General features: G+C 43.8%; 2 protein-coding genes and 1 long non-coding RNA gene across 5 annotated transcripts in view; 1 reads left to right on the forward strand and 2 right to left on the reverse strand.

Moving 5' to 3' along the window:
* Nucleotides 1-94: 94 nt before the first annotated feature.
* Nucleotides 95-1,754, reverse strand: LOC310699167. Of its 2 annotated transcripts, none has more exons than XR_014521957.1 (3): nt 1,664-1,754; nt 1,223-1,309; nt 95-185 (listed from the first exon to the last, which is right to left on the reverse strand). It is a non-coding gene; the product is annotated as an uncharacterized lncRNA (long non-coding RNA). The 2 variants fall into 2 exon arrangements; XR_014521958.1 differs by having other exon boundaries at nt 103-223.
* A 149-nt stretch (nt 1,755-1,903) lies between these two features.
* Nucleotides 1,904-15,724, forward strand: MVB12A (multivesicular body subunit 12A). Its single transcript, XM_083486763.1, has 9 exons — nt 1,904-2,279; nt 3,562-3,660; nt 4,181-4,277; nt 8,044-8,170; nt 8,257-8,373; nt 14,149-14,258; nt 14,528-14,592; nt 14,801-14,857; nt 14,996-15,724. Exons 1-9 carry the CDS (start codon nt 2,214-2,216, stop codon nt 15,056-15,058), a joined length of 801 nt encoding a protein of 266 aa, XP_083342889.1. The 5' UTR covers nt 1,904-2,213; the 3' UTR covers nt 15,059-15,724.
* Nucleotides 15,485-19,309, reverse strand: part of ATP13A1 (ATPase 13A1) — a 30,712-nt gene continuing 26,887 nt past the window's right edge. For both annotated transcript variants that reach the window (XM_083486200.1, XM_083486199.1), the window contains 4 exons: nt 19,132-19,274; nt 17,640-17,751; nt 16,455-16,598; nt 15,485-15,878 (listed from right to left, as the gene is read on the reverse strand). In XM_083486200.1, coding sequence (XP_083342326.1) covers nt 15,768-15,878; nt 16,455-16,598; nt 17,640-17,751; nt 19,132-19,274 — 510 coding nt within the window. In that variant the 3' untranslated portion in view covers nt 15,485-15,767. The remainder of the gene's footprint in view (nt 15,879-16,454; nt 16,599-17,639; nt 17,752-19,131; nt 19,275-19,309) is intronic.

Consider the following 19,309-nt stretch of genomic DNA (forward strand, 5'->3'; position numbering starts at 1 on the left):
AATAGCCTTTACCAAAGGTGTCATGGACATTGAAGATGCTCAAACACAGGATGAAAAAGAGAAACGTGTTAAGAGGAAGGTACACTTGGCAAACTCACCAGGATCAACTTCTGCCCGGAAACCTATTTCCCCACTGGAAGGATGTGTGGATCCAGAATTAGCCTCCACAGTCACTCATGGATTCACTGTTAAGACCACGTTCATGGAAACAAATCTTACTTGGCTACAGGTGATCGTCAAAGAAGAAAAAAGATTTAACTTTCTTTTTCTTTTTCTGCAGATGTTGTTAAGCTTTCAGCTGGGTTGCATCCTGGCCTTTCTTAAAGTGCTAGAAACAGCCTTGTTTGCTTAATTGGAAAACAGAGCTCCGGAGAGGGGCTGCTTCAAATGGTGGTCGCTCAAGTGCTGCTGCTGCTGCTCCTGGCACCGACAAAGCCCAGCCCCCTTCCTCCTCTAGTCAGGGCGGGGAGAAGCCAGGAGGGAGGGAGGAGGCGCTGCTGCCGCCACTGTGTGAGGGAGAGGGAAAGAACACGCGCACTGGCAATCCACACGGCGATTCCCGGACTGTCTGCGGGCCAGATCCAGAAGGCAATTGGGCCTGATCCACCCCAGGGCCTTAGTTTACTGACCCATGGCTTAATTGATAGACTCGCACAGCCTGACTTGGGTATGTGCCAGTGATCTAGGAAGGCCATGTGCCCTACTTTACGAAAGACAGTCCTCTGTTAAAAGGGCTGCCCAGACCTAGTCTTAACATCAGAGGCATGGTTGGTGGTGACAGAAGAAAGAGCTTTCTTGGTGGCTGCTCCCATATTGTGGAATTTCTTCCTTTTTGTCTTTCCACTAAGACTTTCCTATTCAGATAGGCCTTTGAAAACTGTGTGAAGACAATGTGGAGCAATCAGTATTTTACTGCTGGTTCTAAATGTGTTTTAGCTGTTATTCTTAACTAGTTTGTTTTTATTGCTTTGTATTTTAGAATGATGCTTTTAAAATGTTGTAGGCTGCCTTGAATCCCAGCTTGAGAGGATATAGATACACTAAGTAATAAACCTTACAGATTTAGAACTGGGAGAAGAGGCCCTGAGCTGGCTCGTGCATAGTTGGCACTTGAAGAATGAGCAGGCACATGGGTCAAACTCCCCTCCCCCCCCCCACTGTATTTATTTGTTTGCATTACAGCCAGTGCTTTTCTTCTAGAAAAAGAGGTTTGAGTACTCACCACGAAGTTGTTAACAGGAAGTTGCCACATTTTAACCAGTGCTTTTCTTGGGGGTGGAAAGCTGGTGCTGCATGCTTTAAATACCCCCTGAAAAAAAGCACTGATTACTGCCATAATTTATAAATGCATCTATACATATCAATTAGCATATGCAGTTTTTTCTTTTTATTGTTGATGTGCAAGTGGCCACCCTACAACTATATATATGTGTGTGTGTGTGTGTGTGCGCGTGCAAGGCTGCAACTGAGTACCCTGGACTCTTCAAAATAATTCTTAACAGTTTGAATGACGTAACTTTATCTGTGTAAAAATACATTAAAACCACAATATTCTATTTTAAAGTACGGCTATTTAAAAAGGTAACCAACTCTATGAGGTGACTATTAATAGTTTGAAGAATGGAAGCGAGTCACGTGCATGTGAAAACCTCACATTCCCCACCTCCACAGCTGCTCCTCGGCGAAGGCGCTGCCCAGCTCTGGCTCCGGGAGTTTGCTCATTTAGTTATTTCATAAAACTTAGGCGCCGCTTGATTGTAACAAACAAACTAACTTACTTCCAAGCGGCTGACAAAAAGTTCTCTGCGCCGGGATGGGCGGAGCTGCCTCTCATTGGCTGGCCGTGACTCCTCCTCCCGGGACGGGGGACGAGGAGGCAGGGCGCCTGCGCGCTTCTTCCCCCTTTCCCGAAATGTCCGGAGGAGAGCGAACTTTCCATTGGCTGCGCCAAGGCGTCCAATCGGAAGAGGCCCGCTGTGAGCGAACCGGCGGACGAGCCAACGGCTTTTTCTTTTGAATCGGGGGGGGGGGGCAGAGCGAGAGGCGCCTCCCGGGACGGACGGACAGACAGACAGACGCCCTTGCGCTCGCTCGCTCGCTCTCCAGCGGACGCCCGCGCGGGAGTTGGCGCGCCTCTCTTCCGTTCTACCGAAGGCCGTCGCCGCCGCCGCCTCGCCCTCCGGGGCGGAAGAGCGTCCGAGGCCGCGGGCGCCATGAGCCCTCCGCTCACCGGCCTGGGGTGGAGCTCCGCCGCCGCGGCCCCCGCGGGATGGACTCCGGTGAGGGACGAGACCCCCAGGGCGGCCCCGGGTGACCCCGTCCCCCCCCCCCGCGCGCGCGCTTCCTCGGGGCTCACTCCGTCGCTGCCTCAGAGGGGCCGCCCTTCGCCTTCCCGGCGCGTCCCGAAAGGACGTCGAAGCAGAAGGGAGGGAAAACCACCCTAACGCGCCTTTTATTTTTACCTCCATCTTGAGGTTGGTTAATTCTAGCTAGAGACGCGCCCAAATTTTCACTACCAGGTGAGCTAGAAGGAAGAGGAAATGCAGAAGGAGCGACAGAAGATGGAGCGCCGCCCGCCTGTTGGGCGTCGAGGGAGCCAGGCATGGGGGGCGGGGAACAGCCCAAGCCCTCTTGGTTTGAGAGATTAAGCTCTGCGTCTTTAGGGAAGAGATAATAGTGGCCTGCTTTGCAGGGCTGTTGTGAGGACCATTCATAATAAAATTCGATCCGAAGTGCTTTTGAACAGGAATTCAAAATATTATTGTTCTGCTGGGGGCATCTGGAGGAGCCCAGGGCTGAATGGAGCTTTGGAGTGGGCAGCTGCTAGAGGCCGTACTTAGACGTGACAGTGCTGCTATACTATTTTATACCAATGAATTGCTAGGTCCTCTGGTATTTTAGACTGAATAAGAACCTGAGGCTCCACTATCGGACATTATAGCCCCTCTTTCTAGCATATGTATAGTTCTCTTCTGCATCTCTGCTGGCTATCTCGCAGCCCTGAATACAAAGACCAGGTGAACATAGCTCACCTGTCAACCAAGCTAAGCAGATGATAATTAAAGGTCATCTGACAGTTTGGCAACAGATTCCTGACTTGGTTTCAGTTAGTCAGCAACATGTATGTGCCCTTCAGCATTGTTGCAGTGTTGACGTTTCACTCCACGCACATTAAACTGGTTTGGCTACAGTGTGGCCTGGCTTGTTCATTCAGTAACTTCTTGCTTCCTGGTGTTCTGAGCTGTAGTCCAAAGGTTACAAAACCATGGACTGGTTTGCTTTCTGCCCCACCCACGCCACTGTGTCCATCCTTCACACCTGCTTGTGTTATTGTTCTATTTAATGAGCAGCACCTGTTCTGCAGGAGAGTTCCTGTGGCACAATTTCTTTAAAACATGGCTTTTTAAGACTCTGTAGATTTATTATTATTGTTATAAGGCTCTGTGGATATTAACTTGCAAAATCTATTTTCTCCCTGTGACCCTTTGTCAAGCAAATAGATCAAGACGGTCCTTTTGCCTGTCGCTTCATAGATGTTTTGATCTCTCCTGCTGTCTCTAGATCACATCCACTGTAGAAGGAGCACCTGCAAACTTTGGAAAGGGATTTGCACAGAAATCTGGTTACTTCCTATGCTCTACATCAGCTATAAACAGTGAGGTAAGGAGGATGCCAGGGTTGCGGAGAGAAGCTTGGTGCCAGTAATGTCAGGACTGGTCATTGTCCGCTTCCGATCACCACACAAACGCTTCTTGTTCTTTTATAACTTTTTATTGTGTATTAACAAACAAACTTTTAAACGCTCCTTATCTTTAATTATTCTTCCTCAGAGTCACTTATTTCAGATACCTTCTGAGCTCTGCTTCTCCATGACCAGCCACCTTCAAAATGGCGAAGGTGCCCTTCCCTTCGCTTTCCTGCTCTTTTTCCTACCCTCCTGGCTAGAGCTGGCTTGTATCTCCCCTCCTCCCAGTCTGAGCTAGAACTGAACCCTTGCCTTTCCTGGGAACAGCCGGTCCCTCCCTCTTGTTCCTCTTGCTCTCTTCTGTTAGATTCACTGCTCTCCCCCCCCCCTTGGGGAAAACATTCTCCCTCTGGGAAACTGGAAATTTTTAACTCTAACTCTTCCCTGACAAGTAACTCAGTGCTGGTGGACTTTATGAATTCTGCTTCTTTTCAGAACCCCACAGGAGATGTACTTTATGATGTCATAATCCTGAGTGAGAAAACCCCACTGCCTTACGGATACACTTACGCTAAGGAATTTTTGGATCCCAGTAAGTCTGCCTATTCATTGATACTGTTTTGGTATAAATCTGTTTATAACAACAGGTCTTCAGCACAAACTAACCATGAATAGCTTACATTTCCATGTATGTACCTAAGATACTTTGTGGTCCTGGGCTACAACAGCTATCCTGTAGGGTTAGCTTGTATCCCTTTGACCAGGCATAGGCAAGCTCAGGCCCTCCAGATGTTTGGGATTACAATTCCCATCATCCCTGACCACTGGTCCTGTTAGCTAGGGATGATGGGAATTGTAGTCCCAAACATCTGGAGAGCTGGAGTTTGCCTATGCCTGCCTATGACTTATTACATAAGTGTGTGTTGCTGTTATAACAGTGTAACAAAACCTTTGTTGCTTCCCTCTGTGAAGGAGCCTTCCCAGACCTGCTGAAAGGCAGTTATTTAAACTGCTTTAAACAACATATTTGGACCTGGCCAATATGGCCAACTATTGCCCAGTCTCAAATCTTCCATTCTTGGGCAAGGTGATTGAGCAAGTGGTTGCTGAACAACTCCAGGCACACCTGCAGGATGTGGGCCATTTGGATCCCTTCCAGTGCGGATTCAGGCCTCATCATGGGACTGAAACCGCCTTGGTCGACGATCTCTGGCAGGCTAGGGACAAAGGTGAAAGCTGTTTCCTAGTTCTTCTGGTTTTCTGAGCGGCCTTTAATACCATTGACCATGACATCCTTCTGGACCATGTAGAGGAGCTGGGGGCACTGTTATACAGTGATTCCGCTCCTTCCTCCTGGGCCGTGTTCAGAAAGTGGTGTGGGGGATGAGTGTTCAGACCCTTGGGCTCTCACTTGTGGGGTGCCTCAGGATTCCGTCCTATCCCCCATGCTTTTTAACATCTACATGCAGCCGCTGGGAGAGATTATCAGGGGGTTTGGGCTGGGTGTTCATCAATATGCAGATGATACCCAGTTTTACCTTTCTTTTAAATTGGAACCAGTGAAGGCGGTGAAGGTCCTGTGTGAGTGTCTGGAGGCGGTTGGAGGATGGATGGCGGCTAACAGATTGAGGTTAAATCCAGACAAGACAGAAGTACTGTTTTGCGGGGACAGGAGGCGGGCTGGTGTGGAGGACTCCCTGGTCCTGAATGGGGTAACTGTGCCCCTGAAGGACCAGGTGCGTAGCATGGGAGTCATTCTGGACTCACAGCTGTCCACGGAGGCGCGGGTCAATTCTGTGTCCAGGGCAGTTGTCTTCCAGCTCCATCTGGTTTGCAGGCTGAAACCCTATCTGCCCGCGGACTGTCTCACCAGAGTGGTGCATGCTCTAGTTATCTCCTGCTTGGAGTACTGCAATGCGTTCTATGTGGGGCTACCTTTGAAGGTGACCCAGAAACTACAACTAATCCAGAATGTGGCAGCTAGACTGGTGACTGGGAGTGGCTGCCGAGATCATATAACACCGGTCTTGAAAGACCTACATTGGCTCCCAGTACATTTCTGGGCACATTTCAAAGTGTTGGTGCTGACCTTTAAAGCCCCAAATGGCCTTGGTCCAGTATACCTGAAGGAGCATCTCCACCTCCATCGTTCTGCCCAGAGACTGAGGTCCAGCTCCGTGGGCCTTCTGGCGGTTCCTTCGCAACGAGAAGCCAGGTTACAGGGAACCAGGCAGAGGGCCTTCTCGGTAGTGGCACCTGCCTTGTGGAACGCCCTCCCACCAGATGTCAAAGAGAAAAACATCTACCAAACTTTTAGAAGGCAGCCCTGTTTAGGGAAGCTTTTAATGTTTAAGTGGCTTTCTGATTGTTGAAGCTATTTTTCTACATCTCTTTTTAAAGCTATTAAGACTTCTGTCTCTTAACAGCTTTGGTCACTTTAGCAGTATCACAGCTTACAGCTTTGAGATAACAAAATTCCATTCCTGTGGATACAGTGTCAGCTAGCAAAGTAGCTTTTAATTTCTTATACACATTTTTGTCAAAGGGGGGAAAATCCACTTAAAGCTTCACAGAGGTTCCCCTTGTCTGTTTAAAACTTTCTCATTTCACACCATAAATCCTGCTTTTTGTCACTTTTTCTCAACGCCTTAAACAGTAGCTTTCTTTCCTTTATTATGAAAAGCAGTTAACTCACCAGGTGTCAGTTTTCACTGACAGACACAGAAACTCTTTTAGGTTGTAAATTATCCCATTCTGAAGAAAATTAGGAAAGGGAGGCATTTGTATGGCTTTGTAGTGTGGTTTGGGCAAGATGATGGTCCTCTGCTTCCAGTCACTTGACCCACAGGGCAGGAAAACAACCCTCTGGCAGAGAGGAAAAACTTTTCAAAGCAAGAGGGTAATCCCTTTATTTCAACTTTTCGGAGGGAAAGCTGCCAGCCAAATGTGTGTGCAATACCTATCTCCATAGGTAAGGAGCCAATGAAAGACCTTCAATCCACCATGAAGAGGAGGTTAAGGGGTGATATGATAGCCATGTTCAAATATATAAAAGGATGTCACATAGAGGAGGGAGAAAGGTTGTTTTCTGCTGCTCCAGAGAAGCGGACACGGAGCAATGGATCCAAACTACAAGAAAGAAGATTCCACCTAAACATTAGGAAGAACTTCCTGACAGTAAGAGCTGTTCGACAGTGGAATTTGCTGCCAAGGAGTGTGGTGGAGTCTCCTACTTTGGAGGTCTTTAAGCAGAGGCTTGACAACCATATGTCAGGAGTGCTCTGATGGTGTTTCCTGCTTGGCAGGGGGTTGGACTCGATGGCCCTTGTGGTCTCTTCCAACTCTATGATTCCTTCCTTGGAAGTCCATTCTTGTTACAGCTTTGGTTGGTCATTTAGTGCTTTTCTTGATCCTCCATGGGGGTACTTTGTACTGCCTCTCATTTTTTAATTGGTTATGATGATAAGGGATAATGGAACAATTAACCTACTTCTTGAGGATATTTTTCTTTTTTGCCCTCGGGCACAGATGAACTTTACACATGTAAATGGGAACCAAATCATTTTCTCATGTTCCACATGGCCTTGTGACTTGGAAAAGGCAGAACTGTGCAAGTTTGTTCAGCTTAGTTTTGACTCATATATAGCTGCCCAAACTCAAAACTACTGCATTTGTGAACCTATTATTTATTTAACAATATTTGAATACTGTTTCCTTAGGCTAAGTGGCTCCTATACCTGAAGTATCCCTTAAAGATGCTGACCTTTCTGCTGAGGCAGAAGATGCTATAAAGATATTTGATCATAATCTTTGTATATTTCTTTATAAACCCTAATAAAAACATATTTATTTATTTTAAATAATCTAAAAGAAGACACACAGGAAAAGGGAGGAAGAATGTTCATCTCATAATCGAGATATATCAAAAGTTAGGTCTGAGGACAGAATCTGTTCTAAGTTTATTTTGTAATTATTGAAAGTAACTGATTTCCAGCAGATTAAATTACTACAGCATGTTTACCCATGAGCAGGTATTTCAGGCATCATAAAACTAGCCAAGCACTGTTGTGCGAGAAAGCAAACGGAGCCTGATTTTTCTGATCCTGGAATCTGTGGCTCTTGTCTTAACTGTGAGAACAAATATGGAAAAACACCTGCTCCACATAAGAACAGTGTTCAAATAAAATCAAGTCGTAATTGAATCTCTCTCTGTGGGGAAGGACTTCTATATGCAATTTGCATAGTCTTTTACTTCCCCTCCACCTTTGGATGCATAAGCCCATCTAAGGAAGGCAAGGTGTTGGTGTTATTCTGATGTCATTTGGGTGTAATCTCCTCTTCCTGCTTCCCTGCTGCAGAAACCTCCCTCTCCAAGAAGAAGAGACTGTGCGTCAAGCTGATTCCATTGACTGCAGCTGAAACAGCTGTGTTTGACATCTTGCTGAGTAGCAAAAATAAAGTGATCCCAAATTATATGCGGATAGGGTGAGGCACTCAATCTATAGTCATTGTTCTCATGTTGTAGCTCCTGGGAGACATACTTTTGTTCTAACCATATTCTTCTCATCTAGGGAAATGAGTGGATTTGCACTTTGGTGTAAAAAGGAGCACATTCTCAAGCCCAAGCCCCTTCCCAAGCCACGGAAAGTGAGCCTAGAAATGAAGCGCCTTTCATTAGAACCAGATGGGTAAGTTTTGGACTTGCTGTAGATTATGTCCAACTTTTGTCACAAGCACATCATTCTTGATGTTATGTGAGCCACCATGATTTCCCATCTTCACTGGGATAGGCTCTATCCTATAGAAAGTAAAGCGCTAGGCCAGATTCTTGAACCATCCAAATGCTAATTGTTCTCACCTGCTTTTCTCAGTTTATTCATTCACAAAAAGAGATCAACTAAATTGCCAGACCAGATTGCCACCTGTTGGTTCAGGGTGTTTGAGCTTTCAGCACATGCGTTCCAGCTTCCAGGCTTCTGTGGGAGGCAAATTGCTGGTGAGGATAAGCATGAACTGTGGGGCAGAGAGCCTGTTACCTCTTGTCCCCTTTATTTGCATAGGGTGGGCAGCAGATGGAAATTTTACCAGCACCATAACAACTGTCTTAATGTTTCTAAAACTGGATGTATGGCTTCTTTTATTAACAACAAAAAATAATCTCTGGAAGGAGAGGTGTAGCTGTTAATCTAGTTTTGTGTGTAAACTAAATTGAAACCCCTAATTTACTCATCTTACCATTACAGCTGTCATGAATCTTTGCCAATAAGTACACGGCACCACTGAATTAGTGGGGCAGACCAGTGACCAATGCTATTTGTTATCCTTTTTTAAGTAGAGCTGATTTATGGTGGTAGAGGCAGGACTATGATGATGTTGATGGTGATAATATTTATGTAACCCATCTGGCTGGGTTTCCCAACATTGGCTTTTCATCCCACTTTAGCTCATTGACTAAAAATAGTTGGGTGCACTTAGCTTCTGCCCTTATAAATTTATACCCCCGTTTCATTTTGCATTATTACTTTGTTTTTGTTTTTTATAATATTTTTATTAAGTTTTCAACAAAAGTAACAAAAAATAAAAATAAAACACAAACAGTAACAAATGCAATAACATCCATAAACAAAGAAAATTATACAACAACAACAACAATCTTTATTACGGTCCAGAGACCCAACAAAACATTACAAATCATTACAGAGTTCATACAGCCTACCTCCAGGTTAATTAAGCATTTTGTTTAGAATATAGGGCTCGTTTGTTCTTGCAACCACCGATAAAAACTTTGCCACTGCCAACGTTCTAGCTTTTGTCCGGTCTTCCAGTAGGAACCTGACATAGTGAGCCTCTGATTTTCCTGGGAAAGGCACCAGCAAGGGTAGTATCAGTTCAGCCCTGGCCTGCTCATACTTCGCACAATGCAACAAAATATGATTTATGGAATCGATGTCTTGAGCACACGAGCAAAGTCTGTCCCGGTCTTGGCCTTTTGGCTAAGATCAAGTGTAGAAAATTATACATAAAACCATATCAATTCCATAAAGTGGGATTCTCTGAATCCCCTGCCTCCCCTCCCCTCCCCCATTCCTCGTTCGCTACATTTCTTATCAACTATATTTCATTTCTACTCCAATTTTTTTCTAGCCTCAAATTTCCCATACTATTTCTAAAATTACAAGTGTTCTTAAAATCCTGACAATGTATTTATCAGTTTACAATACTTTTGCAATACAAAATAAACATTTCCCATTATTTTTTAAATTTCCTGTCATCTTGATTTCTGAAGCTTTCCAGTTAGTTTCGCCATTTCAGCATAATCTATTAACTTGGTTTGCCACTCTTCTTTAGATGGGACTGCTCCTTCTTTCCATCTTTGGGCTAACAGCATTTGAGCAGCCTTTCATAGCATACATAAACAATTTTTTTCTGATCTTTTGAAATTTCTGCTCCTACAATACCTAATAGAAAGGCTTCTGGTTTTTTTAATAAAGGTTATTCTAAACATTTTTTTTCATTTCATTATATATCATTTCCCCAAAATTTTTAACCTTCCTACATTCCCACATCTGATAAAACGTACCCTCTTTTTCTTTACATTTCCAACACTTACTAGATCCTGTTCTTTTCATTGCATATTAACAACCAATCTTATAAATGGTTCTATTATTCCTCAGAAGGGACGTGGGCTAAACCACAGAGCCTAGGACGTGGGTTAAACCACAGAGCCTAGGACTTGCCGATCTGAAGGTTGGCGGTTCGAATCCCCCCGACGGGGTGAGCTCCCGTTGCTCGGTCCCTGCTCCTGCCAACCTAGCAGTTCGAAAGCATGTCAAAGTGCAAGTAGATAAATAGGTACCGCTCCAGCGGGAAGGTAAACGACGTTTCCATGCGCTGCTCTGGTTCACCAGAAGCAGCTTAGTCCTGCTGGCCACATGACCCAGAAGCTGTACGCAGGCTCCCTCGGCCAGTAAAGCAAGATGAGTGCCGCAACCCCAGAGTCGGCCACGCCTGGACCTAATGGTCAGGGGTCCCTTTACCTTTACCTTTTTATTCTTCCTCAGAGTCACTTATTTCAGATACCTTCTGAGCTCTGCTTCTCCGTGACCAGCCACCTTCAAAATGGCGAAGGTGCCCTTTCCTTCGCTTTCCTGCTCTTTTTCCTACCCTCCTGGCTAGAGCTGGCTTGTACCTCCCCTCATCCCAATCTGAGCTAGAACTGAACCCTTTCCTTTCCTGGGAACAGCTGGTCCCTCCCTGTTGTTCCTCTTGCTCTCTTCTGTTAGATTCACTGCTTTCCTCCCCCCCCCCCCGGGGAAAACATTCTCCCTCTGGGAAACTGGAAACTTCTAACTCTAACTCTTCCCTGACATGACCTTCCAGATCCAACAGGTCATCATTTTTTAAAATTATCCAATCCCAGCTCCAGGAAATGCAGGATGCCTCCTCTGTCTTTAACATCTATCAATAATTTATGTTTTATTCTTTCTTCCCTCTCCAGATGAATCTTGAAATATGTCTTTGCCATTCTTTGTAGCAGCTCACATTGCTTATCACCAGGACTATAAATAAATAAATGAAATAAAAACAGCAATTTTGGCAATACGTTCATCTTGATCACTGATATTCTGCCTAGTAATGACAAATTAATCTTTCCCCAGATTTCCATTTTCCTTTTTATTTCTTTCCATAATTTTTCATAATTATCTTTAAATATATTCTTAGCTGTCAACTGTATTCCCAGGTATTTGACTTTTTAACATATATTTATCTCTGTCTTCTGCTGTATCTCCTTTTTATGTTGTTCTGAAACATTCTTCACAAAGAGTTTGGTCTTATTCTTACTCAGTTTAAAACCTGATAATTGTACAAATTCCTGTATTTTTTCTAATACTTTCAATAATGAATTTATGGGGCCCTCAACCATTATTACAAGGTCACCTGCAAATGCTTTCAACTTGTATGCTTTATTTCCTACTGTTATTCCTCTTATAGTTTCATCTTCTCTTACGTTTCTCACCAGGACTTCCAATATTAAAATAAACGAAAATGGTGACAAGGGGCACCCTTGTTTTGTCCCTTTCATGATACTACATTTTTCAGTAGTAACATTATTCACAATCTTGCTTGTTGCTCTGAGTAAATTGCATCTATTCCTCTTCTAACCCTTTCTTCTAATTCCATCTTTTCTAAAACCTTATGCATAAATGACCAAGAAATATTATCAAATGCCTTTTTGGCATCAATAAACATGAATGTTGCTTGTTTTTCATTTCTTACTTCCAGGTATTCTGTGACATCAATCATATTCCTTATATTATCCTTCATCTGACTTCCTGGAAGAAATCCTGCCTGGTCATATATAACAAGATTCCTTTCAATCTATTGGCCATAATATTTTACAAATAATTTATAATCGTTATTTAATAATGAAATTGACCTATAATTCTTAGTTAATAACAAATCAGTCTCTTGCTTCAGAATTAATGTAATAAAGGCCTCTTTCCAAGTCTCTGATACTTTTCCTACTTTTAAAATTCTGTTCATTAAATTTGGCAATGGTTGCAATAAACAATCCTGTAATTTTTTATAATATTTTGATGTTAATCCATTCTGTCCTGGTGACTTCCCTATATTTGCTTATTTGATTGCATCGGCTACCTCAGAGATATTTAATATAATTTTGGTTTAATACAGTGGTACCTCGGGTTACAAACACCTCTGGTTACAAACACTTCATGTTATAGACTCTGCTAACCTGGAAGTAGTACCTCAGGTTGAGAACTTTGCCCCAGGATGAGAACAGAAATCATGTGCTGGCAGCGCGGCAGCAGCAGGAGGCCCCATTAGCTAAAGTGGTACCTCAGGTTAAGAACGGACCTCCAGAACGAATTAAGTTCGTAACCAGAGGCATCACTGTATATAAAACCACTCCTCACTTCTTAGTTTTGTCTGAAGTTATAAATTCCATTCCAATTCTTTTATTTATCAAGACCCTTCTATGTCTCTTGGCCACATGAGTTTCTTGTCAACAAACTATATCTAGATTTTGTTTCAGTATTACGTGTTCAATTTTATTCCTTTTTACTTTGCTATTTAATCCATTTACATTCCAGTTTAATATCTTCCTATCAGCCATTTTAATTGTCAATTATTAACGCCTTGTTTTTTCTTTTCTTTCTTCTTGCTTATCTATACTATGCTTTTCTTCCTCACCTCCTACCACTCCCTCTGGTTCTGTCAACGGTTTAGTCTCTCCTAACTCCTTTCACTATGTCCTCAAAAATTTCTGGGCCTCCTCTATGTCAGTGAATCTACATTTCTTGTTTTTGTATGTGAAGGAAATCCCTTCTGGAAATTTCCATCGATACGGTATTATGTAGTTTCTCAGGGCATGTCAGAAATGTATAATTATTGTGTTTTTTTAAGAAGGCATGCAGGACTTTCCTTCAGGATAATAACATTTTTACCTCCAATTTGCAATCTGTTCATATAATTGGTTTGTATTATTCTATCCTTAATAGATCTTGAGTTAAAGGTCACCAGACAATCTCCTGGCAATTTTTTAATCTGCAAATTTTGAATTCACCTGTCAATTGAACCATCCAAGAATTCTTGTTCAATTTGTAGCCATATTGCTAACACCTCAGTTAAATATTCTCTTAAATCCTGTTTGCCTTCTTCTGGGACACCTCCCAGCCTAAGAACCAATTCCCTCTGTTTCATTTCCAAATTGATTTTTTGCAGGTTTGCATTATCACTGTGTAACAATTTCCTCTGATTGCCATATTGATTTTAACTGTATTTGAATATTTCAAAATATTGATGGTTTTTATAAAGGAACAATAGTAATGCCAGTCAGAAAATTTTAGATGACTAGGTGGAAGCTGACTGCATCGCCACCCCCAAGTTAAGGCAAAGAAGTTGTTTCCCATTCCCTGGAGCCTTCTGTAGGTATATGGTTGTATCCGTTGCTACTTCAGCTCAAAAAATCAGGTCCATTAATTTCACTGGGTTTACGCTGAGTTTTTAAGTTAGTTTGCTACAACCCTTAGCCTTTTGTTGTATTAGCCAGTCAGAGCTGGTGACACCCCCCCCCCCCCGTTTCCGGATGGTGAGCAGTAGCCTTGATTATGACATGCTGTGCTTTGAAGAAGCTGCAGGTATCGCCAAGGCTCAGGACGACAAAGAACCAACCCATGGTCTCATTAGCTGTGGATGGGGGCACATCCTATCATACTGAGTCACTGAGTGAGTGAATCTTGCCAGAATAAAAAAAAAAAGTAATTTGCTGTCTGCATTTGTTCAGAACATGCAACCCCAAACAAATTGGAAAAATACTACAGAGAAAGCTAGCATAGAAGATGAGAAATCCATTGTGTGGCACTTTTGAGAGAGTCTGGCTTGTAATTTATCAGGAGTCTTTATAAGATTGCTGTGAACAACTTTCTAATCTAATCCTGCAGTGTAGTCCTTCCATCAGAAAAGCCTGTGGTTCCACCTGGTCCCAAAAGGCAACCTACCCTGAAGCGGCATGAGTCTATATATGACACTTCAAACGTCTATGGCATCTCAGGTAGGTATCCAGAATTCTAGGGGCTGAGGCACTAAAACTGAGTTTGCTTTGTGTGAGTTGCTTTTTCCTTGAGAGCTCTCTCGCTACTTTGCTTAGGAGCAGAGATTGCTACTTTTTCAGACTCTTGGGCTGCTCTTGCTTTCATAGGAAAATGGCAAAACAGCATTGTGATTGAGTGGAGCATTTTGCCCTGTAGATGAGGGGTGGCAAATGTTTCCTTGGCCTTTACGCTGTCACATGAATAACCTAACTCTTTTTCTCCCTCTTAGCCATGGATGGAGTGCCCTTCACCCTGCATCCCAAGTTTGAGAGCAGCATCTCCAAGGGCACAAATGTAAGAATTAGTCTCGATTCCAAGTGTGTTGTCAGTACTGTAGGATCTGCCTTTAAGGGAAGATGGGGATGGTAATCAGAACTTGTTTTCCAGAGGGAATGGTGGTAAGAGTTTTTAGTTGTGCCAATATTGGTTTTGAGGTGAGGTCTTGGGAAATTAAGATGTGGTGAGGCAAAAATAATTGCTTTGTTTGCTCTTTATTTTCTAGGCCTATTCTCTCTTTAAAAGCTTGCATATCAAATCTCTTGCCGATATTGAGAAAGAGGTAAGCAGCAGTTGAGGCTTTTCAATGTACTTATTAAGCTGTCCTTAAGAGAAATTTTGAGACTATCATTCCTGTGTTGTCTACTCTAGATAGAGTTGTGTGATGTGATTTATAAAGGCTGTTTTGTTTTGCTTTCAGTACAACTATGGCTTTGTCGTCGAAAGAACTGCTGCTGCTAGACTCCCCCCCAGCATCTCCTAGCATCAGTAATTTGTTTGACAGTGTGCCTTTTTGCTATCGGGACTCCTAGCCCATTCACCACATAGGTGTTCTTTAAAAGATTACTTTAGCAGCTCAAGTTTGTAAATATAATCTTGCCTGATGGCAGCTAATGCTACCCCCTGCACTGTATTTCTTGCTGATAAGTATCAAACTTCTGTACAGTGTATATGTTTTACTTTCTATGCAAAGCACTACTTTTATGAGCAGATTTTAGCTTTACCTTTAAAAATATTAATGGCCTTTCTGAGTAGGCTGCCTCGTATATAATGAAAGTATGACTTCCATAGAAATACAACACTAATTTTAACTGAAAGTGAAATGAGAAGACTTCCAGCCCCAAACTCCCAGGATGTTGAATTGGGCACAATAGGAAAGGATTTTACCACAAAGAAAACTCCAGCCATATTTCAAAATGCATTGATTGCCATTTAATTACCAAATCCCATGACCACCTTTTGAGGAGTGTAGGGGTAGTATAAAAGTCAGCAGGTGCTGTCATGTCTGGGAAACAGATGGAGCTTGGTGTAGCCCCCGGGGCATCGCCTTTGTTGTGGTTTCCAAAACAGCACAATGGGGAAGTCGCCTGCCAGTACCAAACTGGAGTAAGAGAGGGCTGTCCAAAGAATAAATATTCTTCTTGCAAAACTGTACAGTGGCTGTTCCTTTTTTGGCCAGGGATCTGTTCATCTCAAGAAGGCACTCTGAGCTTTGTGCTGCCAAGAAGAAACTGTAGGATTCTGTCTACAAGTAGGGCAGTGACAAAGTTTGCCAGAAGAACTTGAGTGATCACCATCTTGAACTACAATAGAAGGATAAAAAACCATGAATGTTCCCCAATAGCAACATTTATTCCACTACACTTTTTGGTGACTCGCCAAAAATAATTATCTTGAGCTGAACTGAAATTGTGCCATTATCACAGTAACGTAAGGAAGCAACTTAAATGAGCTGGATTTGTGAACATATTCGTGACTGGTTGGAAATATTGCATTGAGACCAAGTACAAAGTACATGTTTGCCACTTAATAGCTCACAATAGGGACACCAGTTCTTCAGCTATTGCTGAACTACAACACTGCCAACATCACTATTTTGCGGGGGGGGGGGCACAAAAAGGTACATGTTCAGTTCTAGTTGTTATTCCTTTTGAGTACAGTTACCAGAGATCACATTTTAAGATATATGCATTTCCTTGAGTCACTCAGGGATGATGAGAGTTGCAGCCCAAACATCCGGAGGGCACCAGGTCAGAGAAGGCTGATCTGGGCTCTCCCGGGTTAAGATGCACACTGCTACTTGCCAGCTGAACACACATTTCTGAAACCCCTAAACACATTCCCCAAGTAAAGACCGAGGAAGGCTCCTGCCTACTCACCTCTGTTGGGATGTCTACCAGTCCAAACTGTTCATTGAACTCGGGAGAGGAACCTGTCAAAAGGGCTACAATGGCCAGCCCAGAGAGAATGATGCTCCACAGCAGAGGTTTGTTTTCCCGCAGGCTTTCCATGAATGGATGGCCCTTGAGCAACAAAGACAAGGATGGAAAGGGCAGTCAAGAACCAGATTGCAGGTATCACCAACCCAAATACTATCACCCCAAATAGTCCTTTTTTGTCTTCATCATACATGCATCTGGAGACTGGTTGCATGTTGCAGGCCAAAATATCAATGTCTATTGGCTAGCCATTTATTTCTTTAGCAAGATTTTTGTGAGGCTGAAGTTGATTGTAATCTCTCCTAGGCTGAGTGGTGGTGGGATTGGAACCAAAGACATGGTCTGCTCAATCCAGTGCCCTGCAGATGGTGGGTAGAAGAGCACTTGCACGCCTGTTCTTTTTTTTAAAAAAAAAAACACAACAGCAACCACAACTATTTCCCTCTCATCAGGGAGGAAAATGAATGGTAATAATGCTAGCTCCTGGGCTGAGTTTATTTCTTGCTCCAGGGGCATGTTGGAAGACTGGGAAGGCAATAGATCCTTTGGATTCATTGCCTCCCCCTGGTACATCCACTTTTATTTCCAGGGACAAGAGGGTTGCAGGAAATATGTGTATGTCAGAAAGCAGTCCTGGTATTTATTGGAACACACAGTCGATCTCAAGTAATTGATTTCACAGGACTTAAATGCCAATTTTTGGCTTAAGTAGTTTCCTTTGTACTCAAGCTTATCCCAGCCATATGAGCAATTGCCAAAAAAGGTCTGGCTCTCTTTGAACCTCTCTTCTGCCCCCACCAATAAAATGAAAACATTTAGTACTTCTCATAGTAGGGCACCCTGAAGAACTCAAATTAGAGCATCAGCTCATCTAATCCGCTTGCAACATGCAGACTATTCAAACTAATCTACACAGACAAAGAGTTTCAGTACTTGGCCTGGCAAAACTTTCTAGCACTCCTTGTTCCACATGGCTTCACACTCCCTTTGAGATCCCTGGCCACCAGCATCTTGCAGAATGGCCTTCAAATGGAGAATTAGGCTCTAGCACGACAGGTACCAAGTGAAGCAGGGAAATAAATTACAGCACACCCTAGAGAGCTAAAAAAACTGAGCACACCTCACCTTATAGTTGATGGCAAATGTTGCCATCTGCATGGCCATGGACATGATGTAAACCGTGCTGTTCACCAAACTGGGTTCAAACTCTTTATAGAGATCTACAAAATCATCTTTCCTTAAAAGAAACAGAGAAAGGCCCTTGACAATTTGACTCCTTAAAATTCAAGTTATTGTCCTAGGAAGTGTAGGGTCACATGGTAAACCAAACAGCAGCACCAGCTGGCTACTGAGCCTCCACCTCCCATTTCCTTCCCTGCCTTGACTTGGGACACAGTATTTCTACACTTCTGCTTCTCATTTCCTTGGCTTTTCATTCTTATTTTGTCAGCTCTTGGGTTTCTTGCTATTCCGTTTTCGTCTCCAAACAGAACTATTCTGTCCTTTCTCCCTCTGGTGTGTTGGATGCTGTTCATGGGAAAGACTTGTGGGAGGAGAAGACCACCATTGTTAGAAATAAAACAGAGACCAGCTCCCAGGCCTTCCTCAGCAGCCTCCTTCGCCAATTCCCCAGCAGAACAGGTGACTTTGCCCTTTGCCCCCTGAGCGCGCCTGGGCATGCAGCACATCCCCATTTTTAAAACATGTCCTGTCTGACAGTGGCTATGGCACTGACTCTCTTGGGGAAGGGGAGCGTCCCTATACAGTGCCACTTGATACACAGAGAGGTTTGTGGCAAGTCTGGGGAGGGAGTGGCTATTCTGTAACCATTTTCTGTGTGCCAACAATACACGCCTCCATCGTGGATGAACTATTTACTGGCACCTCCTGCCACCAGAGGGTGCAGCTGTGGCCCACCTCCGAAAGTGCTCAAGAGTTGAGCAACAGTTGGGCCCAGACCTAGAAGGCTGTTCCTAAGCCTGACAGCTGTTCACCCAACAACGCAGTCATCCTTACTGGCGCACAGAGATAGGTGCCAGTTTTATCTTCATCAAGGAGTTTTGGTCCACTTCAGCCCTACATCTGTCCACTCAGACCAGAGGGGTAAACAAGCTCATGAGTTGGCATCCCACCCCCCACCCCCTGCCACTCTAAAAAAAACCAAGGAAAACAAAAACCTGCTTTGTGTAGTAAGACACCTACAAGCATGCTACAAGTCCCAGAACTATCTGGCCACTCCTCAGGAGACTTAATGGAGGACTCCCCTAACCCTCGTGTTCTCCCAGGGGCCGGTTGTGCAAGGTGGAAGGACTGGGGCTGATGGAACCCTTTGGCTATCTCTCCTCCTCCTTTACAGGACCCTTTTCCAGGGCTTCTCTGAGGAAGGACCATGGATGGATGCAAGGGGACAGCTCTGATTGTCCTAGGACAGTGATCGTGTTAACCCACAGTTTCATGGATGTCTCTTGCATTCACACCTGCCCTGGGAAGAGTGTTCATGTTAAGGGAGCAACATTCCTTCTGGCCCATATATTCCAGCCTGCCGATACCAATTCCACTGTGAGCAATATCCTTTCACATTTTCATAGTTCCAAGCTTAAATCCAAGCAGCACTCACTTGGGGTCACTGCGGGCCTGTGCACCTCGATACAGATAAACCAAGCTGACAAAGTGAACCATGAACTGCAGCAGCACTGTAAGAACTGTGTAGAGGTTGAAGATATTAGGGAGTGGACGCTCCCGGGAGAGGGTCTTCAGAGGCTGGAAATAGGAAGAAAAGGGGTAAGGACCAGGCA

This window comes from Podarcis liolepis (assembly GCF_965112155.1).
Source record: "Podarcis liolepis genome assembly, chromosome: 2".
Lineage (NCBI taxonomy): Eukaryota > Metazoa > Chordata > Lepidosauria > Squamata > Lacertidae > Podarcis > Podarcis liolepis.

Bases quoted from the DNA above. Each gene is read 5' to 3' on its own strand.
- MVB12A (XM_083486763.1), top strand. From the start codon at position 2,214: ATGAGCCCTCCGCTCACCGGCCTGGGGTGGAGCTCCGCCGCCGCGGCC. The intron at 4,278-8,043 runs GTAAGTCTGCCT...TCCCTGCTGCAG, and splicing joins TAAGGAATTTTTGGATCCCA to AAACCTCCCTCTCCAAGAAG. The intron at 14,259-14,527 runs GTAGGTATCCAG...TCTCCCTCTTAG, and splicing joins AAACGTCTATGGCATCTCAG to CCATGGATGGAGTGCCCTTC.